We start from the raw sequence: 27,571 nt of genomic DNA, 5'->3' as shown, positions 1-27,571 counted from the left end.
GAATGTGTCGATTCTTGCATGGAGACTTTTGAGGGATAGGTTGCCAATGAAGACAAACTTGGTTACTCGAGGTATTATTTCAGCGGATGCACGCTATTGCGTGTCTGGATGTGGAGAGGCCAAATCGGCATATCACTTATTTCTCACTTGCAGTTTTTTTGGTTCTCTCTGGTCGATGGTTCGGGCTTGGATTGGTTCTTATATATATATATATATATATATATATATATATATATATATATATATATATATATATATATATATATATATATTTCATTTTCACCTTTTAAAAAAAAAAAGTTGTTGATTGATAAATTAGAGCAGAAAAAAGATTAAAACGGTAAGAAAAATCACAACCCTTTGTATCTGTTGAATAGCGTACTTCAAACAAATCACATTCTTGATCTATTTCATATAGTGTTAAACTTTCCGCATCATTTTATTTCATGAGATTGTTATTATAGTTTGGTTCACATATCTCCATGGGTGATTGTACTTCCTCATGTAATGACCAAACAACTTGTTTGTGATCGGTACCCTTATAAGGATTAGACAAATAACCTGCATATCTAAACCAAAAATATATACTTGATGATATATTGACAACAAATAATAGGTTAGCAATGTATTTGTCCCCATTAGAACCAAAATGCAACAAGAATAGTATACAACATGCATATAGATGTTGCTCGAGTATATAAGGAGACTTATTCATGTTTATTAAGTCACCTCTCCAATATATATATGTGTCTTACGAAAATTAAATTCTTCTGGGATTTTCATATAATCATCATTATCCAGTGAGCCAGTCAAATACGTTAAAACACATATTTCACATAAATTGAGTATTTCATATGCTACTCAACTTAATTAATTACAAAGAAGTTTTGGAATTCACTTTAGGTGAATATGCTTATTGAAAATCAATGATAGACATTTATCAATATACTTGAATAACAATTCAAACTCTAAATATTTTATTTTCATTATTTTTCTCTTGAAAATTTATTCATATCGAATTATTTCCATCTGCAGATGGATTGGACTATTGGTCCAAAAACGTTCTGCTTTGCAAAGCTAGTTTAATTTTGTATCAATTACGTCTATCTATTTAGTCAATCATTTCATTGTCTATAATCCTTAATAGACTTTGATTTATGATCCTCGTTATTTCTTATCATATATAGCGCTATATTATATAAATAAACACCGTCAACGTTGATTTTCTTTCGGTTTCATCGGATTCCATTCATGACATAATTTGTCGAGATCTCTTTATTTTCATAAATTTCAGGTACCTGATAAGTTCTTCTGGAACTAGAAAATTAATTATGTCAAATAATCTTTTCATATTCTCACTTGGGTCATCTTTTTTTTTAGCTCCTTTTCTTATTTGAGGATTTTAATCTTTGGAACCGACTGACCTACCACGCTACAGGGTGGTTAAAATTCATTTGCAATATAAGATTGTCCAACAGGGACATCCATTTTGATTGGAGCATTAGCAGCTGATAGTTGATTTCATAAACTTTGCAAATGATACATCTTTTGAACATCTGGTTCAATCTATTTTATATGAGGATCAAGATGAGATAATAATAACTATTTATTTCAAGTGATTCATTTGAACTTCAGGTTCATATTTTTCAGCTGCTTATTCCCTCCCCCTAATATTGGGAAAACTAATTCATCATCACTTGAAAATTATCCTTCTGGGCTATAAACAAGTCCATATTGGCTCAATATAATTTATAAGGGATGAAGAGTTGTATCAAATATATTTTCTCAATATTCTTTAATAATTCATCGTATTGCATTATATTGGAGCAATTGGAACATACCAACACATCCAAAAATGCTTATATGAAAAATATTAGAGTATAAAACTAAACTTAATTGCAAGTTAGGGGGAAGACTTTCGTATAATAACTTATTGGCTTGAGCGAATCAATATCTCAACATATATATTTAAATGTTCCCAAAATATAAAATAGAACATAGAAGTATTGATCTCATAAGTATCGATCATGTAATTAACTTTAGACGTCTAAAGAATGGATCTTCAAGTCCATTATTATTTTTGTTTGTATGAACATATTCTACAAGATGTTCGGTATAAATTTCAATTAACATATGATACTTATCAAATACTTTCTAGAATAATATATACATAATGAGCTCTCAAAAATAATCTCACAAACTTTTGGTTGTGAGTTGATAACTAACATACATGTGACCATTTAGTTGATGCATCAATTAAATTATAGAAATTTAATTGGTCCACATGATCGGTGTATTGATTTATAAATATCACCTTATATATAAAATAAGAGACGCTCGTTTACTAAATTTATCAATTTTCTTCAGGAACTAGTAATACACAAAAAGTGTTAGATTGAATGAACTTCTGGCCATTCAATACATATTCATAGAAATTTTTCGCTTCATAATAGACCAGAAATGACCCAACTGATCTTGCCAATGATAAAATTAATATGATTTATTTGTAAACTTCTGGTTTACTTGAACATGTGCTTAAATTGCACTAATATCATAAGTACACCACAAACTAGAGACAAAAGTTGATAATATGTCTCGTAATATAGAGATAAAATATTTCCGTCGTTTCTTGTTTCAATATGATATTCATTTATGTGAATATCTTTCGGTAACAAATTTCTTTAAGACTTAAAATATAAAATATATTAGCAAAGTGCAACTTTGCTTCTCGATATAATAACGCATTGTCTCTTCCGGAGCCTTCAATAATTTTCGTACTACCAAATATAAAATTTAATTTTTCATGAATAGTAGTATCAATGAATATTTTCAAGCTAAAAAAATATGTTTCTACAAAAAAAATCTTTTCGGTGGAACTCAATAAAAAAATAGTAATAATTTATTTGTATGAGAATTAAAAGAGTAAAAATAAAGTATAACAAAATAATGTTTATGTGGATTTCAGTAGAATTAGAAATTAAAATATAGTAACAATTAAAAGATTTTAAAATTAAAATCAATCAATTGATTTAAATATGTAACCGAATAATTAAAATCAATTTATGTTTGCAAGGAATAATTTGTTTTTTTTTTTTTAAGAGCAAAGAATAATCATTATTATGAGAGGAAGAAAAAAACGTTTGAACCATGCATTCAATCACGAGTTTAATATATCAATAATATCCATCCAATGTATGTACAACAATGGATATACAAAATATTCTTGAACTTTTTTTTTCTTCAAAGTTGCTACTTCAAGAGCATATTCAAGAGACATAAATAATTCTTCTATTGATTTCCTTTTAATTTTGGTTCACCTTATACCAAGATCAAATATATCATATAGATTGTAATCATGTTGTAAAATTTTGTAAGTTCTTCAGGAACTTAACAATATATCTCTATCAACAATGGCTATGGAAAATTACAATTTTCCAATCCTTCTGGAATACTTGATATTAAACTTTTGCTTATTCAAGAACCATATCTTTAGGGAAATTAAAATATTAATTCTTCAAGAATTATACCACCAATATTTATAAACATTGATTATGAAAAATTGTTCTTGAGCGATACTACAAGAAATGCTTTAATATTGAATTTTAAGTTCTTCAAGAACTATACAAATAATTTTTCATTAACAATGGTTCGGTAAATTCATATTCTTTGAGTAATCCATCGGAGATCATTATTATTAAAGCATTAGTTCTTCAAGAACTATATCACAAGTGATCTTCATAATGATTAAGAATAATTTATTCCTTGTGCATTCAATTGGATTTTCCCTTTTTCTTCTTTAGTTCTTCAGGAACTAATTTGCCCATTTTTTACTCTTTTTTTCATTATTTTTTTTCACTTCTAGTGAGAAGCCGAAATTTTAAAATTAACAAAGTCATGACTATTACCACGACCATGACCACAAATTTTTTTTCATGGTAATCGTGTGTTACTACATTCACTTCTGGGAATTGAGTAACATCAGTGGGTTAGATTTCATTCACTTCTGGGAATGATTTTTCATTTATTTATCATTGATATATACTATCATCAAATAATAAAATTAAGCAAATAATTAGATAAACATACTAAACACAGTCTAATAAAAGATAATTCCAATTATTTTTTATTAATACTAATATAATGTAACATACTAAAATTTTATAATGCAAATTAAATAGTAACATAATGAAATTAATAATAATTATAATGTAACATATGCTATGAATGAGATTAATTAGTAACTTATTGAAAATAAATTGGAATATTTTTATGTTTTAGCTTTACAATATGATGATACATATTAAATTATTATTATTATTATTATTATTTATTTTTAATCAGCATGATATGCATAGATTATACACTATTATTATTATTATTATAATTATTATTATTATAACAATAAATAAAATAAATTCAATAAAAATTATAAATAGCCAAAACTCTAAAAAAAATTGATAAAGCTATCCTTCAGGGATGCATGTATATGTATTTTGAATTCTTCTGGAATTCATAAGAAATAATTTATAAGAAGTTCTTCAAGAACTATATAACATCATTATAATGTAAAATTAATCATTTATGCAATTCTTCAGGAATGCATACAACATCGAGTTCTTCAGGAACTGTATAACATATATTATAATGTAATAGGAATACATATATTGGTGCAATCCTTCAGGGATGCATAAATATATTGAATTATTCATGAGTTCTTCAAAAACTCTATAAATATAATAGATCTTATCAATTATTTTGTACATCCTTCAGGGAGAACAAAATTGAATTCATCAAGATTTCATGGAGAACAAAATTTGGATTTTTAAGTTCTTTAAGAACTATATAATAGATCAAAACAATTATTTTTTTCAATCCTTCAGGGATTGATATTTTAGAAGCGTAGGTTTATGAATCTTCAGGATTCATATTTTAAAATTTCATCATCCTATGAATCTTCAGGATTCATATTTTAAAAATTTCACTACGATACTTCTGGATCGTAGGCTGTGAATCAATATGAAAAAAAAACAAAAAAAATAGAATAAAAAATACAAGAAATAAAATTATCACCTCTCATGGTTGCTATACCTTTCTAGAGAGGGGAGAGAGACTATCGTGCTGATAACGTGTTATGAACTATTTCTAGAGAATAACTAGAATAGAGAAGAAGGAGAGAAAGAGAGAAGAGAAAGGAATAGACTATTGTATTGTTCTATTCAAGGTGTATGACACATTGTATCATATGCTCTATTTATAGGATAATATATGGGCCAATGAATATGGGTCAAGACTAATGGACATCTACTAATATATTCATAACGGTGTATAAATTATAATCAACATATATAGACATTAGTCAATATCTTACACACCACAAATATAGATTAACTCTCTAATTAAAGAACCTATATGAAAACCGAAATAAAAAATAAAAAACATACATGGTATTGATTAAAAGAGTCTATAATCGGTAACTGAGACAAAAAATTTATAAAGTCTAGATAAAATATTAGTTTTAAATAAAATATTGACCAGAGTCTGAATAAGTATTCGGGCTGGTTGGGCAGTGGATCTGCAACCGTCTACAATTCATTTGGAATCCAACTCAAAACATGAACATAATTTACCCTATTAACTAGATATTCAACAAATAAATTAAGCGTAAGTATAATTCAGTCGAAAATTGCATGAACGTTAATTTACAAAGATACAAGTTTAATGAATTTAAGATTTCACAGTTTTTTATATTTATTTTTTCGAAACAATTTTTTATATTTAAAATGTGTAAATCAATCCATTAAATAAACAAAAAGTTAATTAATTTCTAAAAAGCAAGGCATACATGTGGCTCCCTCCGTCCCAAAATATAAGCAAAAATTGGTCAATAAAAATTGATGTATTTGGTTTAAAATTTAGTCCAGATACATTCACTTTTGTTGACCTCCTTTTATTTATATTTTGGGACGGAGTAGTAGTACATTAAGAAAAAACATGTGGTTGTAAGAGAGGAACAACTTAACTGTCATGTAGTACATTATCCAAGAAGCATCGCTTTCCTTACGCGCCCGAGTTCAACTCAACAAACAGCCATAACATAACAATAATTGCAGTGAGTTATCTGCTCCTCCTAGTACATACACAATTCCACAGTCACATATCTACCAAATAAAGGAAAAAAAATATAATCGCAATAAGTTGTTAAAATAAAAGTGCTTTTTTTAAACAAATTAAGGAAAAAAGAGCTAAAAATAGCATATTATTTTGAATGCTTTAATTACCTTATTTAGTCTACTATGTCGAGAATAAAAAGCATCATTGAGTGTTCTAGAAGATACTCTTAATGAGATAAACTATAAATAAAAATTATCTTTTTATTTTTATAGGATAATTAATATATCTAATTTATATTTCATCCGTCAATTATATATTGAGACGGAGGGAGTATTATGGATCAAATACATCAATTATGTAAAAATTCTATTTTTTTGTTTTGTTTAAGTAGTTTAGTGACTAGAAAATTCATTATAAAGATGAATAAGTGGAGTGTCTCGGGTTCGAACCCGAATTCCTGCACATATAATCGATGTCCCTACCAACTGAGCTAAGCTCGCGGGAACTATAAAAATTCTATATTAATCTATCTAAAATGATAAATTTTGATTATATTTTATCACAAAAGAAATATTTTGATACGTGAGACATACATTATTCTTTAAAGAGTTGAATGTATATATTCAATATTCAATGAAAATAAGTCATATAAGTAAATTTGTATATAATAATTTCTACAAACTAATTTTTATTTCATATGAAAAGTAATTTATATTTATCATTATTAATTGTTGGATAAATACCATCAAATAAAAAAAAACATTTTGATATTATCATTATTCGTTTTTAGCCTAGTGGTGTGGTGTCCTACTACTATAAAAACCTATTCCAATTTTTCTCTCTCCAACTATAACCAACCAATTACCAAAACACAAAGCCTCCAACTAGGGTAAACCAGGTGTCCCGACTAGACAATGTACTACACCTAGGATCTTATCGTATATGTAGACTCCTCTTACAATCTTTTGCACATGTAATTATTAGGGATTTATTTTGCAACCCTACCGATTACTCACGTGTCCTTCCTAAGTCATTCCCTTTTTACCTTTTTGCTATTTAAGTAACAGACATTATAAAAATAAGAATTTTTAAAACACGTCGTCTGCTATTTAAGTGACGGACGTTATAAAGGTAGGGTGTTTTGGGGGGTGTCCACTACTTAAATAACATACGGGGTATTTTAATAAATTCATAGGGCGTGCTCCAGAATGAGCAGGGTGGCAAAATAAAATCTCTAATTATTAATAATATAAAGTTAAGATAAAATCTGTCCATTTTTTTTTTTTTTTGGGTACAAAAGGAGCCTAAGCCCAAAATCTGTCCATTTTAACTTCTGCAATAATATGTATCAATGGGACAATTACACGGGAACTGCAGCCTGACTTTGCTCCATCTAAGGCCGTCCGATCAATCGTGGGTTCCAGATCATGCCAAGTGTTCTTTTTTTATTTTCTTTAAAAAATTATTATAAAATAAAATCAGGATTCAGGGTATATGTATATTGGTCTATGAAGCACGGACACAGACACGGACACTGGATACGACACGAACACTGACACGTCGACACCGATAAAAATTTGGAAAAATAACATAATTTAGTGTAATCATAAGTGTCGGTATCGATGTCGGACACGGACACCTCACTACAGACACGCCTAATCTGAGGACTGTCGGTGCTTCCTAGATATTGGTTCACCGCCTTCTTTTGTGCCCGACCCATACCTTCTTTGGGCCCGACCCGTTCTCAACAAATCGCCACCGTGTCTATCTCTGCTCCACCGTGTCTCTCCGCGCCGCCATCCTCTCTGCCGCTGTTCGCTGTTGTTTCAATCGCTTCCGTCAACGTTCACAAAGTACAAATGATGTTTATTAATTTTCTTTTCATTTCATGTAACAACAACATCAAAATACATAAGTGTTTGCTTGTTAAGTGTTGTTTTTTTTTTTTTTTTTTTTGCAAATCCATGAATTGAACTGTCACAATAAAAATAAAGAGTAGTATAATTAATTTCCTAGCTTGTCTTCTAGCTCCCCTTGTGTTTAAGTGTTGTTTTTATGGCAAATCAATGACATGAGCTGCCAATCTTGATTTCTGCTTGTTCAAGAAATTATGCATGCAAATGATGTGGTGATTTCACTGTTGGTATTTCACAGCTGGTATTTTTTATGCCGCATATGCTAGGAGTGGTTAAAGAACCTTGTTTGAGAAGTCCAGATGTATTTAGCCTTCATCTTGGGCCAAAAATACTCATGGAATGCAGACCCGGCCCACACCCGTGTGTAGGGTGTGCGGCGGCATCAGACCTCGTACTAATGATTTGGCTTCAATTTACTATCTTAGATCTATTTAAATATTAGTATGATTTGGTTTGTTGTGTTTTTCTCTACTCTTTTCTCTTTGGATCTTGATGCTGTGTTTGGAAAACAAAAAAAGAAAGGAAACCTAGCAAAGATGAGTGAAAATACAAACTTCAAAAACTAAAACGGATTAAGAGTGTTTATTTTAGGCACTTCATATACAATGGAATCCAAAAAGTTGTCATACTTACCTTGTATAAAAGTGCATATGTTGTTCTTTATATGGTATGCCAATCATTTACTTAAGGCCCTTTATTGAATTTGATGGAGTGTTTACAGTGAGATAGGTGTGCTTGAAGGGATTTGTCAAGATAGTATAGGGTATATATACATGTTTTCCTGAATCTATTTGTTGGACAGTGCGGGGGCACGAGAGAAACAACAGGCCCAAATGCTCCAAGACCACGAGAGAGACACCACATCTTTACTCAAAACCTTAATACATTAGATTAATGGATATCACTTATCTTATACATTCAACATTCTACTCATTATAGTCGTTGTCACACTTAACCAGCCACACTTAAAACCGAACACTATGGTATCTAAGAAATTCAAGGGTGCTATATTGTTGCAAACTCTAAAGTATGAATAACAGGTAGGTTAAATGGCTACTGTCATCAAATGATCAGTAGTTCATTTGTTCTTAATTGAAAGGAAGCAAAATAAATTCATGTATTGTAGAAGGTTGAACCTGACAGAGTTGTAAGACCAAACATGGTTATATTTCCATTCATTATTATTATAAAGAAAAGATAGCATAAAGAAAAGAAAACATGGATACAAATAAACAAATGTAAATCAACAAAAGACTACACAAATAGTATCAAATCACCAAGGTTAAGCAACCTAGTCATCATTTCTATCAAAAGGACTTGCTAATGTGTATTATCTAACACTCAATTCACAAACAAATTTAGAATATATAAAGGAATAACCATTAGTTCACAATTTCTTGGATCCAACATGAGAATATAATTGATACCAATTTTAGAAATCTAATTCCAACACTTTTGGATCAAAGTCCGAAAACAGATGCATATAACACAAAAGTTCTTAACTACTTAATGTATGTTTGGTTTAGCATGTACCAATTATTTCTCGTGTTCCAAGGCACTCCCACCGTGAAAATACAGAAGCTAGAAATTGAAGCTTAGTTGGGCTATTGTTTAATGCCATCACACTGCAGAAAAAACGTAGGATTAGACAACTCGGATTTAAGGGCTATACTTAGAGCATAGAGCATATTAATAAATACACTTCACAATCACATTACCGACGTTTACAATGATATATGGTCCTTGTGATCACAGGAGAAAGCTCTTTCTTATCGAGATTGAGATTAATAGAATGACCACAAAAACTGCATCTTATTTTGATATGCTACTGTTTATTTACAAATGTACAATTGCAAATAAACAGTAGCATATCATAATAGCATAAATTAAATTGCAAATAAACAGTAGCATATCATAACCGCTCCTCACCCATTAGGCAAAATGATAGCCATATCCGTTAGATGAAGGCCTATATATAGGACCCTAGTGCCATTAGGTCAGATCACCACTTTTTACATATTCATTATACCTCTAAGACTTGACTTCAGAGCATTTTTGATCAAGTGTTAACCTAAAACGGCGTTTGCAAGAACACACTTTACAACCGCGAAGGACTAACTACCGCGAAAAAGCTTCCCTAAGGTAGTGAAGCTCCCGACTAACAGCACGGGAGGATGATCAGCAGTCCAAAAAATGACATAACAATCCAACAACAGCAAACATATATACCCAAACCAGAAATTAATCACATTATTTAACCAATATTTAACAAAATTGAGCTAAGTTTCAGATTTAACCAAAAATTAATCACAACATTAGCGGAGCTTGTTGCCCACTTGTCTTTATGTGTAATTATCTTAAATTTATATAGATTAAAGTTTACTCAATCTATCCCAAAATCAGAATTGAGACCATATCAAAATCAAAATGAATAGCTTGGAAAAATTAAATACATCTCAAACCATGAAACACGGACACTCCTTGGATTACGTGTGTCGAACACGCGCACACCTGCACATTGACACCTGCACATATAATTACATCAAATTATGTCATTTTCTTAAAATATTATTGGCATCGACATGTAAGTGTCTGTGTCGTATCCGGTATTTGTGCTTCATAGATTAAAAATAGAAAACGGAAGTGGAGAATTTTCAAATGGTCTCTTGATTTTGTAACACAAACTGAGTAAGGTGATAATTTCAAACAACACAACAAATTTTCAGATTTAACAATTACACTATAAAATTTTTGTTGAAAATTTATAGTTTTGAAGCATGAATTGAACAAAGAAAATTAATAGGAGACTCACATCAGAAGGAGAAGAAGATGACGGCGGAAGAAGAGTTCCGGCACGGTGGTTCCGTCATGAAAAAATTCTGGTTCGGAGTTAAATGTAAGAAAATGGAAGATTTCAGAACATGAAAGAAGAAAATGTGAAAAGCAAGTGGAAAGTGAAAGTGTTCATGTGAAAAGTTGGTGGAGTTTAGCACGTGTTTGTTTAAAGAAAACGAGTGGAAGGAATAGGATATTTTCTCGTAAATTCCGTGTTTGTTTAAAGAAAACGAGTGGAAGGAATAGAATATTCTAGTTATTCCGTGTTTGTTTCTAGCGAAATTGCGGCGAAAGAAGCAGAGTGATAAATAACTGTAAAGTGGGCTCAGAACTTACACGCTAAGAAAGAAAACGAGTGGAAGGAATAGGATATTTTCTCGTAAATAACGCGTTTGGTTTTATATAAACTGCCAAGAAAGAAGTAGGAGTGACATATTACTTAAAAATAGAATATTCTTTTATTCACGACTAGTCGGCTGCCCGTGCGTTGCACGGGTTCGGCGGAACACCATTTATATATCAATCATGGATGTTATCAATCATGAATGTTGTTGACCATGGTAAATTAAAACAACCACCTACGGATTTGGAGGAACGCCAAATATATTTCAATCATGTATGCTAGTTGTTAATCAAATGGATTAAGCATCAAAATATATATGTCAATCATGGATGTTGTCAATCAATCGGGTTAGACATAAGCACAACGAAATTAAGTGTGCATCTCAAATAATATAAACTAAGTTGGTCAAATTTTCTATGATGTTGGATTTTTATAGTTAAGCCTTTAAAGACCCGTGACATATATAAAATTTATTTTTTACCATTTTTTTTGCGCAATTAATATGGTTATAAAAGACAAATATCAACGGATTAAAAAGAAAACTTCATTAAGATAATTACATAAATTGGAATTATTATGCGTCACAATCAAGAGGATTAGAGATATGATATTTAATCTTCCCACCCCATATATACTTCAAACATCTCTATTAAACCCGTAGTTTTAACGATTACCTTAAAAAGGCAGAACCTATTATTAAAACATAAGTTACTTTTAATTTATAATAGTTATTTTAAAACTTTTATAAGTGCTAAAAATTGTCATCTCCCGGTGAACTATAACTTTTTATCAGTAATAATTTGTAATAGTGATTTTAAAACTTTTATCAGCTATCAAAATTGTCATTTTCCCGTGAATGATAATTTTTAATCAGCAATAACTTGTAATAGTGATCTTCAAAGTTTTATCAGCGATCAAAATTGTCATCTCCTCGATAAATTATAAATTTTTAGTAGTAATGACTTGTAATAGTATTATTAAAAAAAAGATTTTTCTATCATGTGCAAATTTGCAAATTTGCACATGTTAATAAATTTAAAATTAGTAAATTTGTATTGAAACTTGTGCATTTTATATTAAATGTATAATATTTTAATAAATAATTATTGTTTTTTAATAAAAAGTTACTACTTTTAGTTAACTTAACATGTGCAATGTTGCACATGTTAGACAAACCCTTAAAAAAAAACTTGTAATAGTAATTTAAATGTTTTTTGTTAACGATAAAAATTATCATCTCCCGTTGAATTATAATTTTTTTATCAGTAATAATTTGTAATTGTGATTATAAAATGACTATGAACGGTGAAAATGGTCATCTCCCCGTGCTTTATAATATTTTTCAATATCATGAATTATAAATTTTTATCAATAATATTTGAGTAATTGGTATGGGTTTATCAAGAGAGAATTAATATAGCATGATTTTACAAATTCTTGTAAGTGTGAGAGTTTGATTCCTATTTTAATTTTTTTTGACAAAAGTGCAATTCCTAATTTTTTTTTACACTATCAATTCCTAATTTTAACTATCACATTCCACTCATTTGTTAAAACATATTAGTGTTAGGATGCTCTGAATATTTGATTGGAGGCTAATTGGGGAGCGCCATAATAAAACAAATTAATCAAAGTTTCACACTGAATTTTATAGTGGAGCTTTCAAGACCCGTGACATGTATAAAATTTATTTATTTTTTGCCGAAGACCCGTGACATGTATAGATATAGATAGTGATGAGTATTTTGCAAGTATACAATTATAGCTGTCAAGTAGTAAAATTATCGATCCTCAGGGATTGTTGTAATTCAAACACGAATTGAATTCATACTTAACACATAAATTTAAATGTAAAGGGGGGGGGGGGGGGTAATTTGTTTGGTTCAAATTTCAATCATAAGAATTGGAAATAACTTAAGATTAAAATCAATAGAAGAAAAACGATTGATCCTTTTGGTTCATTTAATTACTACTTTTCTTTGTAATTTCATCTATGATTACAAATTACTCAATTTAGTTTCACGATTAGATTAAATCAAAAATGATTATGCCCAATGTCTTGGCAACATAATCATCTCCTTTGATCATCGATTCCTAATGTCTTAGGTAATCTATGATCAATTGAGGTTTACAACCTTGAATCTTTTAATCTCAATTAACAATCCGAAATGTCTTAAGTGAAAGTTAATTGATCAATCAATCCTAGATAGATCATTCATTCCTATCGTCATAGTAAAACAAACAATTGAAATCATTACACAATTGATCAAGTCATGCAAAACATTAAGCACAAGGAATAATTGAATAAACTAACTTCGTAATTCATTAATCATAACATATTATAATCACATAGTTCTAGAGATATAATAATCAAAATCCCCTAAGGACCAATCATGGTAGTTTAGTTACACATAGTATAAAAAGACATTACAATCAAAGAAATGAAAGAAAGTATGATTACAAGATGATCTTGATGTGTTTCCACACTTCAGTTCTTGCCTCCAAGCTCCTAGATCTTCAAAAGTTCTTCAAATTGATGTTTCCAATGCTATTTTTTCGATCCCTAATCTCAGATCTGCAACTTCCTTTTATAACTGGGGTCAATAAATGAGATTTTCGCCCTAGGCACGAACATTTTCGCCCCAGGTTGCAGGAATTTCGCCCCGGGCACCAATAATTCCGCCCCAGGCGGCAAAACAGCAGCAGGAAGACTTTTTGAGTAAAATTTTCGCCCCAGGAACTGAAACTTCCACCTGGGGCGGCAAAACAATAGACAGGCAGATTTTCGCAGGAAAATTTTCGCCCCAGGCACAAAATTTTCGCCTGACGCGTGAAAACAAGATATTGGCTGATTTTTCTGCATTCTTCAGCTACTTACTTCCTTTGCAAATATCTTCAAACTAGTGCATTATTCCTCCATGAAATAGGTTACAATTCTTCTAAAAACACTTGAAAATGGTCTTATTTTCATGTAATGACGCATGTTATCAGATAGATAGATATAGATAGATAGATATAGATAGATTTTTGTTGTTAAGTAGTCTAACGACTGAAATTCCACTTTTAAGATGAATAAGTGGAGTGTCTTCCGTTCAAACTTAAACTCCTACATGTAAAATGTGATATTTCTACCAACTAGATTAAATTTACAGAAAATTTTATTTTCTTTTAAAGATCGATGCAGAAAAATGGTCAAACATAAGGAATTGGTATAATTTTGCCTTTAAATAATACCAACACTACTTTTTTTTTTTTATGGTTGGTAAAAGGAAGTGACAAAGACCACATAAAATTTACACATATAACTCTGAAGTTTAATTTAATAATATCAACGTTCTCAATTGAGCTAATAATAAATTAATGGTCCATGGTGGATCAGTATCTAAAAAATATTTAAAATATTATCGATATTATATGTTGATATTTAAAAATATAATTTAATGGTTATTTTAATTTAGGGATAAAAAATGGTTATTTTAATTTAAATAATTAAAATAATGACTTAATTGACACCAATTTAATTAAAATAACATATAATAAAAATAAGACTCGTACTGAATTGACGTTAATAATATTATTTTTTTAACTGTAAAAATGAAAAGAGTCGTAATTTTTATTTTTAAAAAATATTATCAACAATCATTAAAATTTTTGATTTTAATCATTGATCCACGGTCTAACTTATTAAATTGGTTCACCGTATAGCTTTAACCATTTTATAAAAATTATAGAGTTTAGAGATGAAAAACAAATAGCATGTTCCCATGAGTAGTTTAATGGTGTTGTATATATCCCAATAGAAACACGTACACTTAATCACAAAGTCTCCAACTAGGCAAACAGCTGGCACACTACACTTATAAAATATCCAACGTCACTGACAGTCTCACTGTTACCTCTTTCCTTCTACCTCGCTTCCCTATATAACACCATAATCTTCACTCTCTTAAATCTTAACACCAAAAAAACAACAATCTCTTTTGCTTCATAATAAACTCTTATCTTCATTTCCAACTTTCACCATCAAGTATCAAAAAGACCTTTTAATTTCCCACTCTCACCATCACATAAACATGTTTGCAACTAACAACTCTTCGTCCGACATGTCATTGTCGAATTCAGATGGCTCTCATTGGATGCCAGTTTCTAACGAGGAGATGCGGTTGGCCGCGACTACTCCTAAGAAGCGTGCGGGAAGGAAGAAGTTCAAGGAGACTCGCCACCCGGTGTATAGGGGTGTGAGGAGGAGGAACAACGATAAATGGGTGTGTGAAATGAGGGAGCCTAACAAAAAGACTAAGATTTGGCTAGGGACTTTTCCAACGGTCGAGATGGCAGCTCGAGCCCATGATGTTGCTGCAATGGCATTAAGGGGCTGCTACGCCTGTCTCAACTTTGCTGACTCAGTGTGGCGGCTCCCTAAACCTGCCACCGCTCAAGCAAAAGATATACAAAAGGCAGCAACACTAGCCGCCGAGGCATTTAGGCCAAAGAAGACTTTATTGACTAATGACAACGACATGACTGTAGTTGTCGCCGCCCCAGAAGAACAACCTATGCTTTGTAGGGACGACATGCCAGAATTGATGAGTAATATGGCACTAATGTCTTCTGTGCATAGCTTGGAGAACTCATTCTATGAAGAAGCAGAGTTGTGGAGAAATATGGCACTAATGTCCCCTACACATAGCTTGGAGTATTATGACTATGAATATGTTAATGAAGACTTTCAAGATGCTGAGATATCACTATGGAATTTTTAATTTTCATTAGGAGTAATAGAATTTTTTAATTTGATCTGTTTTGTTCACATTTATTTAATTGTGGATTGTAGAATGGAAATTGTCTTTGTACTACAACCCTTTTTATTAGTAGTACGGATTATTCATATTAATTTATAGGTTGAAATTGAAATTGAAAAGGAAATTCTTTTTGTATTCTTTTCTCTTAATGTAGACACTTTTTTTTAATGTAGTCACATATCAAGCATAAAGTGCATCTCTCATTTGTGATGTATAGATGAAAGAAGAATATAATTTTGCCATGTCAAAATTTCTATGTATCGATAAATGTTTTGACATTTAAATGTGACACAAATACGGGACACATGGTGTGTTGTATAAATACCTTAGAGGTTTTATTTTCCTCAAGAAGATAATTATATATAGTGGGATACTTTTGCAACACAGATATCAACTTATGTCATTAATCATTTATATATAGTACTTCATTAACCGATAAAATATTAATCGCTGCAGCCGTTTGTTGGCAGCAACTCGGTTGCTGTTTTGTTGTGGTTCAAGAATGTTATCTCTCAGTCAAAATCCTTTCCTCCATAATGATTTCTTTTCGAGGCTTTCCCGGTCGCCATACAATCAGATTGCAAACGTAGACCTTTTACCTAGACCAGTGGTTTCTGGCAGCCTTCATTGAGCCGGTTGTCTTGGTGTGGTGTGGTTGCAGTTTACTCATATCTGTATGGAGTGTGTTTGGTTGCCGGCGCTGTCTCTTTGCCCGGAAGGATCTGATCAAGAAAGGGTGTTTTTTCGTGGGAGAGTTTTTGTTTCTACTTCAACTCAGCAATGTTTTGGGCAGGGGATGGAGTTGGTTTGTGTATGGCATTATTGTGTACTTGATTTTAATTGTGTCAGTTGGAGTTGTTGTTCTGCTGCATTTATTTGCAGTTTTGTACCCATTCACGTCATTTGTATGTCTTATAATTGTTGATTCTATAATATATTTGCTTATTCAAAAGAAAAACAAAAGATGGTACTCCGCTGAATTATTCGATAAGAGAGAACATTGTATTAGACAGGGCACTCTTTACACATGAGAGTGTCTCCTTGATCGTCTCCTTGATCTATATTTCAAAAATCGAACTAATAACACGTTGAATTGTCGCGCAGGAGTGAGTGTTGTATTAGAAAGAACACTCTTTCACACCTAGCCATCATAACAATCCGCACCACACCTTTGGGCTGATGAAAGGAAGGTATAGAACACATGAGTGTGTTGTCTAAAGCTTTAGCCATGAAAACATTTAAAAGCTGCTTGCAACAAAAGTCCACAATAACAACTTCCTCAAAAAAAATTGAAAGATTTTATCACATATTTGCTAACCCAAATTAATTTAATATAATAAAAGAAATGAACAAATAGTTGAACATGAATGCTGTTAAAACAAATATGCTAAGATCTAAAAATTAAAATGAGAACATGATAGAACAAATGTGAGAAAAAAAATGATAACTCTAAAATAAAAATTATATACAAGGAAAGAAAAACATTCATCATATCACAACACAAGGCAAGGGTATTTTTTTCGGATTATCAAATAAAAACCAGTCTTTGATGATTTTGAAGTAACACAAAATTATAAGCAAGGTGATAATTTTGAAGAATGAAATGAACAAAATAATAAAGCAATAGAGGAGAAGGAGAAGAAGATTACGGCGGAAGGAGAGTTCCGCCACGGTGGTTGGTTCCGTCGGAAAATGTATGATAATGGAAGGTTTTAGAACATATGTAAGAAGAAAACTTGGAAAGTAGCTGGAAAGTGAAAAAGGTTCATGTGAAAATTTGGTGGGGCTTAGACGTGTTTGTTTAATGAAAATGAGTGGAAGGAATAGGATATTTTCTCATAAATGCCGTGTTTGTTTTATGGTGGGCTCAGAACTTACACGCTAAGAAAGAAAACGAGTGGAAGGAATAAGATATTTTCTCCATAATAACACGTTTGTTTTAGAGGCAACTGCCGTGAAAGAAGTAGGAGTGACAAATAATTGAAAAATGGAATATTGCTTCTAATATTTTCTGAATGTCATTTTTTAACTTTTACCCCCTTTATTTGTCCTAAAGGCACATATCAGTGATTCATAAAATGAAATGTTTTATTATAATTTATGTATCTAATTCATTTTTTAAACTTGATCACAAATTAATTACACAAAATTTAAGAAAATATTTGTTAGCAAGACTCTTTCAAAAAAGTAGGAACGACGAATATATGAAAAATAGAATAATTCTCCATTTTTTTGTCGCATGAACTTAGTTTCAAATATGTTAAATAAACTCTGAATTTGAGAATTGTTGATAAAAATAATATGATTAAGCGGGAAAATTGTATCTCTGTTTTGATTCAATAATATCGTTATAAAAAAAAGTTTAAAATAATGTTAACTATTTTTTTGTTAGCTAGTCTATAGAACTAATTTGATATTATCAAAAAAAGTTTAAAATAATGTTAACTATTTTTTTGTTAGCTAGTCTATAGAATTAATTTGATTGGTAATATCGATATTATTAAGTTATACACATTTACTTAAGTTTAAGCCTTACTTTTGCAAAGCTGCGATTTGCTTATGCGCGCATATTGTTTTGGTTGTGCTTGTCACACAAAAATAACTACGCCCTCCTTCCTTTTAATATATAAATCTTTATTCAAGGTAATAAATTTATCTGAAATGTGTGTGAATATTAGTATAAGTTACCCTTTGTATTTAATGTTGAAATTACGTTCACATTTTTTACCAGCTAGGACTTATGGAACTAAATGGATTGATTTTACCAACTTATTGTGATTAATTATCTTAAAAATTAATTACAAAGAGGTAAATCTTATATTCCCATTATCATATATTATTTAGTATCTTTTAGAAGATACTATTTTTTGGTGGTGTGGTGTCCCTCTAGAAAAACGCATACTTTTTCACTCTTGTCTCCAACTAGACAAACGAGCTGGCTCAGGCTCACTAGTCACTACACTACAAAAACACACACTCTCACTGTTAAGTTACCACTTTCTTCAACCATGCTTCACTATATATATAACACATCTTACTCTTTGACTCTTTAAATCTTAACAAACCAAAATCCCAACCTCTTAACTTCCATAACCAACTTTTATCTTCAATTCCACCTTTCACTCTCTCAAAACTATTTCTCACTCTCTCTACCACATTGATATGTTTCCAACTAACAACTCTTCCTCTTCCTCAGACATGTCATTGTCGAATTCCGAGGGCTCTCATTGGATGACAGTTCCTAATGAGGAGATGCAGTTAGCTGCGACTACCCCGAAGAAGCGTGCAGGGAGGAAGAAGTTCAAGGAGACTCGCCACCCAATCTATAGGGGTGTGAGGAAGAGGAACAATGATAAATGGGTTTGTGAAATGAGGGAGCCTAACAAGAAGACTAAGATTTGGTTAGGCACTTTTCCAACGGTCGAGATGGCAGCCCGGGCACATGATGTTGCCTCAATGGCATTAAGGGGCCGCTACGCCTGTCTCAATTTTGCAGACTCAGTGTGGCGGCTCCCTAAACCTGTCACCAATGAGGTAAAAGATATACAAAAGGCTGCTACTGAAGCCGCCGAGCTATTCAGACCAGAGAAGACTTTAATGACTAATGACAATGACAATAACAATAACATGGCGGTAGTTGCTGCCGCTGCCACAGAGGAACAGAGTATGCTTTGTCCGGAAGAGGAAGATGTGGGAGAAATGAACATGCAAGAGATGTGGAGGAATATGGCGCTTCTGTCTCCTACACATAGCTTTGAGTATCATTATCAAGATAATACACAAGACTTTCAAGATGAAGAGGTATCACTATGGAATTTTTAATATTTTTTTAGGAAGAATAATGGAATTTCTTAATTTGTTCTGCTTGGTTTGAATTACTTTTGGATTGTAGAATGGAAATTGTTTGTACTACAACTTTTTATTAGTAGTATGGAGTCTTCATTTATAGTGTTAAGAGTCCAGATTGATTGTGAGATGACCTGAATATATGTTGATAAGTGAAGACAAGCATCACCTTACAAATCAATTTTATGAGTCTCTCCATGATCCGTTGAGCTATCTACTATCAAGTTTCTAATCAGGCGACACACGATTTAAATGTCTCCACTTTACATGCCGACTTTGTAAGATTGTGTTGGAGTCAACTTTCAATTTTAAGATATAAGTTGAAATTGAAAAGGCAATTCAGAACAATGAAGAAGAAAGTGTGAATAGTAAAAGCTGAAAGTGTTCAAGTGAAAAGTGTTGTGTAGACGTGGACAAAAAGTAGAAGAATAAAACAAAAACAATTGAAAAATTTTGGTGGTTGAGAACTTACGTGCGCTGGGAAAGAAAACGAGTGGAAGGAAGAATAAATTTTCTCAGAAATAACGCGTTTGATTTAACGGAAATTGATGTGAAAGAAGCAGGAGCCACAAATAATAGCGTGTTTGCTTTAAGTGAAACTGATGGGAATGAAGTAGGAACGACAAATAACTAATAATGGAATTTTTGTTTGTTTGTGGTAAGAAGGACAGACAAACATCTGAAGAATGGCTTTGTCTAACTAATAATCACAAGTGATACAAGATTTTATCGGCTAGAAACATCACATATTATTTGAATACGGTGAAAGATTTATCTCATTTGTGCACCATAGACTTGACCTCGGAAAAGAGTAGTTATTTCAAATGATTCGTCATAACGGGAACTCGTTAATCACTTAAATTCAATATTTTTAGCAACAATTTTTTGTGTTCGAATATTAATGTGGATATAAAAAATATAATTATAAAAAGAAACTCCATTAAAAGTGGTCGGTCAAATTTTCTTTCCGGAATTAATCAATTATAAAATCGATTATTTTTTATTTATTTATAATGAGCTGGGGATCGAACTCAGGACTTATAACGTACTACCCAAACCCCTCACTACTAGACCAAACCTAGTGGCTTAAAATCGATTAATTTTTTGCATCAATAACATAGTTAAAAAAAGCCAAAATGCATTTATACATCCTTTAATTAAGTTTTACATTTGAAATATATAGATCATTTAAATTTTTTAAATAACAAATATGTCATTTAAGTTTTACGTTATAACAGATAAGTCCTTTAAGTTTGTAAGTTTGTATGTACCAAAAAAAAAAGTTTGTAAGTTTGTAACATTTAAGTCCTATTTTTTAAGTAAGAGAGGATAACTTGAAGCACCTAAATGTTATTTAAAAAACTTAAAGAACATATATGTTTTTTTTAAGAAGCTAAATTAACCCACCCAAATTGACACTAGAGACATTCGAACTTGAAATCTTAAGGAGGAGCACACTCTCAGGTCCCAAGCCAATACCACAAGACGAACCCAAGAGAGTTTAAAGAACATATATGTTACAAACGTAAAACATAAAAAGACCTATTTATTATTTGAAAAACTTAAAAGACCTATCTCTATTAACAACTTAAAATTTAAATAACATATAGTATTTTGCATTAAAAAAATTATATAAAGTAATGTTAACTTATTTTATGTTAAAATTATCTTTGGTAATTATTTTGAAAAAGAAAAATATGTTAAATTAAACATGGTTCATTCATTTCTGATTATCATTTTTTAAAAAAACGCTTGATTATATATATATATATATATATATATATATATATATATATATATATATATATAAGAAATCGAGCCTTTCTAGGGGTATTACGATCTGCAGCTCAAATGATCTCTTATGAAGTCTCTATATATTGGTCTTAATCTTATTGTGCGCCTTGTGAGTGCATCTGGATCCGCGAAGGCAATCGCTCGGATGTTCCTATAACCTAGATAGACTACGAGAGTTTACATAAGAATCAACCAGAGAAACACCATGAATAACAAAATTAGTCAGTACCCAAACAAAACAACGGGATCAACCACCAACAATGGTAGTTTAAAACTAAATTAATATTCGTCGTCTTCAACAATCAATAGGAGTAAAGTTTGAACTTGTTTGCACCTTCTTTGTTGAGTGGTTTTTTGTGTTTATTTTCCTCTCTGTTTTTTTTCTTCTTCGTTTCGGGTCAAGTACCCCTTATACTTAATCTCGATTTGTGTGTATAGTACCACTTGTACTTTATCCTTTCATTATATATATATATATATATATACCTTTCGCTGTTAAAAAAAAATCTTCTTAAGCTACATTCAACTATCCAAGCCTCATTACACCCAAATGACTAGAAGTTTCCATATTCGTGTGGAAACTCTTGTGTTACAGGTTGTCGACGAAAGCAAACTTAACTCGAGGCATTATTTCACCAGAAGTTTACTTTTGCGTGTCAGAATATGAAGGCTTCGAATCGGCTCAACATTTATTTCTCCTATGCAGTACTTTTGTTTCTCTTTAGTCATTAATTCGATCTTGGATTGACTTTACGTCGTGGAATCTCAAAATCTATTTGACCACTTTATTCAACAGGTGGTCTTTGAGTGCGGTGCACGATTTGTATTTTTGTCTTTTGTAAAAATTGCAATTTTGCGAAAGTTTGAAATGTTTGTCATTTCTGTCCTAATAAAAATCGTAGATCGAATAATAAAATATTTTGTTTAGAGATTGTGGAGTAGATATAAAGTGCCTAACCACAATCAATTAGTAAATTATATTTTTTTCTTTTTTTAGCTTCTTTTCTGCATGTTTTTCTATTTGTTTGGAGATTTTTTCTTGTAATTTTCCAACAAAATAGAAAATTAAATGGAGGATATCTAATATGAACCCAATCCAAAGATGAATTCATTATTTTTAAATAAATTTTATGCAAATATTACATTTATTATTTAATTTTTATTATAGTAAAAATTATTTTTAACTCAAAAAAAAGTAAGAGCTCACTTTAGACCATTTTAATTTATAAAAGTACATATTAGATTTATGCTCGTTATTTTTTTGTTGATCAATCTAATCAAATAAAGTGGAAAGACAAAAAAAAAGGTGGATCCTACTAGCTATTATTAATTTTCTTCGTTGAGGTGCTAAGAAGTAAGAAGGTAGAAAAAGAAGGGAAATGAATTTGGTGCGCTAATTGCGTGACGCAGTTATTTACCTGAAATTAAATTTGATGATATATAATTTTAACCGTCTGATTGATGATCAACGGTTTAGATTAACTAATGCCAAAAAATGTGGCAAATAATTACAGTTGGTGTTGCAAATTGCCTTGAAAACGTGAAGAAAACAACTCTAGTCTGCTGTTTTCCGCCCCGGGCGGAAAAACCTGTGTTCCGGGCGGAATTTTGAAGCAGGAAAAGGGATGCTTACTGTTTTGCCGCCCCAGGCGGAAATCATGGTGTCTCAGGCGGAAGTTTCCGCCCCAGGCGGAAAAAGCTGTGTTTCAGGCGGAAATCGCTGCAGAGTATTTAAAGGGTCACGTTTTCTGTTTTTTCAAAAACAAGTTTTAGGGTTTCTGAGGCCAACATACAAACTAGGGTTAGAAGAGTAACATCTTGGGAACACTCTAGGGTTGGGTAATCATTCTATCACCTTGGGAAACACTTTCATTGAAATCTCTTGGTCACGGGAGGAGATTTGGGAAAAGGGTAGAAATAGGATAACTCTATTTTCTTGCAACTCTTTTGAGAATCTCATTGTAATCAAGGAACAAAGTTTGATAGTGGAACGGAGAGCTGCTCTCTCCCCCAGAGTAGGTCACATTGACTGAACTGGGTAAACAATTTATTGTGTCCTTTTCTTTTCTCGCCGTTTATCATTACTTGTGATTATTATTGCCGTTCGCTTATTTTGATTGCTTAATCGTATTTGCTCCACACATCAAGATTATTATTGGTGTGTCTTTATCGAATTCACAACAATTGGCGCCCACCGTGGGGCAAAGGATCAAACGAATTAAGTATCATGGGTTCTAAGTGGGACATCGAGAAGTTCACCGGGAGTAACGACTTTGGGTTGTGGAAGGTGAAGATGAGGGCAATATTAACTCAACAGAAGTGTGATGAGGCGCTTCTAGGAGAGGCACACATGCCTGCTACTTTGACACCAGCAGAAAAGACCGAGATGAATAATAAAGCACTGAGTGCGATTATTTTGTGCCTTGGGGATAAGGTGTTGAGAGAAGTAGCGAAAGAAAAAACAGCTGTGGCTATGTGGACCAAGCTTGATGCGTTGTACATGACGAAGTCTTTGGCACATAAGCAGTGTTTGAAAGAACGGTTGTTTTTCTTTCGTATGGTGGAGAATAAGTCGGTAATGGAACAACTATCGGAGTTCAATAAAATTATTGACGATTTGGCGAACATTGATGTGAACCTGGAAGATGAGGACAAAGCGTTTCACCTGTTGTGTGCTTTTCCCAAGTCTCTTGACAATCTCAAGGATGCATTGCTATATGGCAAAGAAGGCACTATCACCTTGGATGAAGTCCAATCGGCCTTGAGAACCAAGGAGTTGACTAAACTCAGAGATATGAAAATTGATGATAGTGGAGAAGGCTTGAATATTGCAAGGGGGAGAAGTGAAAACAAAGGGAGAGGAAAAGGGAAGAAACACAGGTCCAAGTCTAGGGCAAAGGGTGATGGCGGTGGCAAGTTCAAATGTTACCATTGTCATGAACCAGGTCATTTCAAGAAGGACTGTCCCGAGAGAAGGGGTGGTGGTAGTTCGTCAGTTCAAATTGCCGCTAGTGAGGAGGAAGGTTATGAGAGTGCAGGAGCACTAACAGTTACAAGTTGGGAACCTGAGAAAAGCTGGGTCATGGACTCAGGGTGCTCATATCACATTTGTCCAAGAAAGGAGTACTTTGAAACCTTGGAATTTAAAGAAGGTGGAGTTGTTCGTCTCGGTAACAATAAGGCGTGCAAGGTTCAAGGTATGGGTACTATCCGTCTCAAAATGTTTGATGACCGTGATTTCCTTTTGAAGAATGTGAGGTATATTCCCGAACTTAAGAGAAATTTGATTTCCATAAGCATGTTTGATAGTCTAGGGTATTGTACTAGAATTGAACGTGGGGTAATGAGAATTTCAAATGGTGCATTAGTAATTGCTAAAGGGTCTAAAATTAATGGTCTTTATATTTTAGAAGGTTCCACTGTTATTTCTAATGCATTAGTAACTAGTGTAGAGGCTGCAGATGTAACCAAACTATGGCATTTGAGGTTAGGGCATGTCAGTGAGAGGGGTTTAGTTGAACTAGCTAAACAAGGTTTGCTAGGACAAGAAAAATTGAACAAACTAGAATTTTGTGATAACTGCACATTAGGCAAACAACACAAGGTGAAGTTTGGGGTGGGAGTGCATAATTCTAGTAGACCATTTGAGTATGTTCACTCGGACCTTTGGGGTCCAGCGTCTGTTTCCACTCATGGGGGAGGTTCATATTTTCTTACTATGATTGATGATTATTCTAGAAGGGTATGGGTTCACATAATAAAGAACAAAAGTGACACCTTTGAAAAATTTAAGGAATGGCATACCTTAATAGAAAATCAAACAGGAACTAAACTGAAAGTGTTGAGAACTGACAATGGCCTGGAGTTTGTTTCAGAGCAATTTAATGAGTTTTGCAGGAAACTAGGTATAAAGAGGCATAGAACCGTTGCATACACACCGCAGCAGAATGGTCTGGCTGAAAGGATGAACAGGACCTTGTTGGAGCGCGTGAGATGTATGCTGTTGGGAGCTGGATTACCCAAAAGTTTCTGGGGAGAGGCAGTTAACACTGCTGCATATTTGATCAACAGATGTCCATCAACAGGAATCGATCTAAAGACACCTATGGAGGTTTGGAGTGGCAAGCCGGCAGACTACTCTAACTTGAAAGTCTTTGGAGCTTTAGCATTTGCACATGTCAGGCAAGATAAGCTTGATGCTAGAGCTGTGAAGTGTGTTTTCATTGGTTATCCCGAGGGTGTGAAAGGTTACAAGCTGTGGAAGATGGAGCCTGGAGGATCAAAGTTTATCATAAGCAGGGATGTCACTTTTGATGAGACCCGGATGGGGATGAAGTGCAAAGACCTGGAGAAAAGACCAGAAACGGGGATGGAGAGAATTCAGTTTGAGGTGGAGCCTTCCATTGATGAGAGGGAAAATGAGGATGAGACTCAAGTACCTGATGAGAGTGGAAGTGATGAAACAACTGTTCCTGACTATCAGCTAGCAAGAGATAGGGAGAGGAGAGTTATTCGTCCACCTAATAGACTCGGTTATGCTGACCTTATTTGTTATGCTTTGAATGCAGCTGAAGAAGTGCAAGACTCTGAACCAAAGAACTTCAGGGAAGCATCAGAAAGCATATATAGTAAAGACTGGCTGGAGGCAATGAATGAGGAAATGCTTTCATTGGAGAAAAACCAGACTTGGAAGCTTGTGCCATTACCTAAAAATAAAAGGGTAGTTGGTAGCAAGTGGGTGTTCAAAAGGAAAGAAGGTATACCAGGGGTCGAAGCACCAAGGTATAAGGCGAGACTTGTAGCAAAGGGTTTTACTCAGGTAGAAGGGATTGATTACAATGAAATCTTCTCACCGGTGGTGAAACATTGTTCTATAAGGGTACTTATGGCTATTGTCAACATGTATGATCTTGAGTTAGAACAGATGGATGTGAAGACCGCATTCTTACATGGAGAATTAGAAGAAACTATCTACATGCAACAACCTGAAGGTTTTGTGGAAGACAATTCTAAAGTATGTCTGTTGAAGAAATCTTTGTATGGGTTGAAGCAGAGTCCGAGGCAGTGGTATCGTCGGTTTGATGATTTCTTATTGAAGACTGGATTTGTGAGAAGCAACTATGACAGTTGTGTGTACATGATGAAGAGGAATGAGAAAGTCATTCTCTACCTCCTTCTTTATGTAGATGATATTCTTATGGCAAGTTCTGACAAGCATGAGATTCAAAAGCTCAAGGAGAAATTAAATGGTGAATTTGAGATGAAGGATCTTGGAAATGCGAAGAGGATACTTGGTATGGATATCTTGAGAGACCGGAGTAAAGGTGAGTTGTTCTTATCTCAGCATGATTATTTGAAGAAAGTGGTGGAGCGGTTTAGAATGACAGATTCTAAGGTAGTGAATACACCACTTGGTCACCATTCAAAGTTGTCGATAAAACAGTGTCCTCAATCCGAGGATGAGAGAAAGGAGATGGAGAGTACTCCCTATGCAAGTGGGGTTGGAAGCATCATGTATGGCATGGTTTGTAGTAGGCCTGATTTATCATATGCAATAAGTGTGGTAAGTCGGTTTATGGCAAATCCGGGCCAAGTTCATTGGCAAGCTTTGAAGTGGGTTCTGAGGTATTTGAATGGTTCTTTGAAGTATGGTCTGAAGTACACAAGAACTGATCCAGGAAGAGATGCTTTGGAGGGATATGTGGATGCGGACTATGCAGGTAATATTGACACTAGAAAATCCTTATCGGGTTTTGTGTTTACATTGTTCGGTACAGCGGTAACGTGGAAGGCAAATCAACAATCTGTTGTAGCCTTGTCAACAACTCAAGCAGAATACATAGCTCTTGTTGAAGGGGTCAAGGAAGCCATATGGTTAAAGGGTATGATTGGAGAAATGGGGATTAGTCAAGGGTGTGTGAAGA

General features: G+C 32.7%; 2 protein-coding genes and 1 long non-coding RNA gene across 3 annotated transcripts; 2 read left to right on the top strand and 1 right to left on the bottom strand.

Annotated features, from left to right (window-relative positions):
* Positions 1–9,328: 9,328 nt before the first annotated feature.
* On the bottom strand, positions 9,329–10,976 carry LOC123911028. The gene is made up of 3 exons (XR_006810368.1): positions 10,840–10,976; positions 10,481–10,552; positions 9,329–9,652 (listed from the first exon to the last, which is right to left on the bottom strand). It is a non-coding gene; the product is annotated as an uncharacterized LOC123911028 (long non-coding RNA).
* A 4,190-nt stretch (positions 10,977–15,166) lies between these two features.
* Positions 15,167–16,167, top strand: LOC123911027 (dehydration-responsive element-binding protein 1E-like). Its single transcript, XM_045962343.1, has one exon. The coding sequence runs from the start codon at positions 15,279–15,281 to the stop codon at positions 15,966–15,968; it is 690 nt and encodes a 229-aa protein (XP_045818299.1). The 5' UTR covers positions 15,167–15,278; the 3' UTR covers positions 15,969–16,167.
* A 3,002-nt stretch (positions 16,168–19,169) lies between these two features.
* LOC123909011 (dehydration-responsive element-binding protein 1A-like) lies at positions 19,170–19,829 on the top strand. Its single transcript, XM_045959778.1, has one exon. It carries the CDS (start codon positions 19,170–19,172, stop codon positions 19,827–19,829), a length of 660 nt encoding a protein of 219 aa, XP_045815734.1.
* The last annotated feature ends 7,742 nt before the right edge of the window (positions 19,830–27,571 follow it).

This window comes from Trifolium pratense, linkage group LG2 (assembly GCF_020283565.1).
Source record: "Trifolium pratense cultivar HEN17-A07 linkage group LG2, ARS_RC_1.1, whole genome shotgun sequence".
In the NCBI taxonomy this organism is placed as follows: Eukaryota; Viridiplantae; Streptophyta; class Magnoliopsida; order Fabales; family Fabaceae; genus Trifolium; species Trifolium pratense.
The sequence above is the reverse complement of the archived record's forward strand: the minus strand, read 5'-3'. Positions and strand labels throughout refer to the sequence as shown.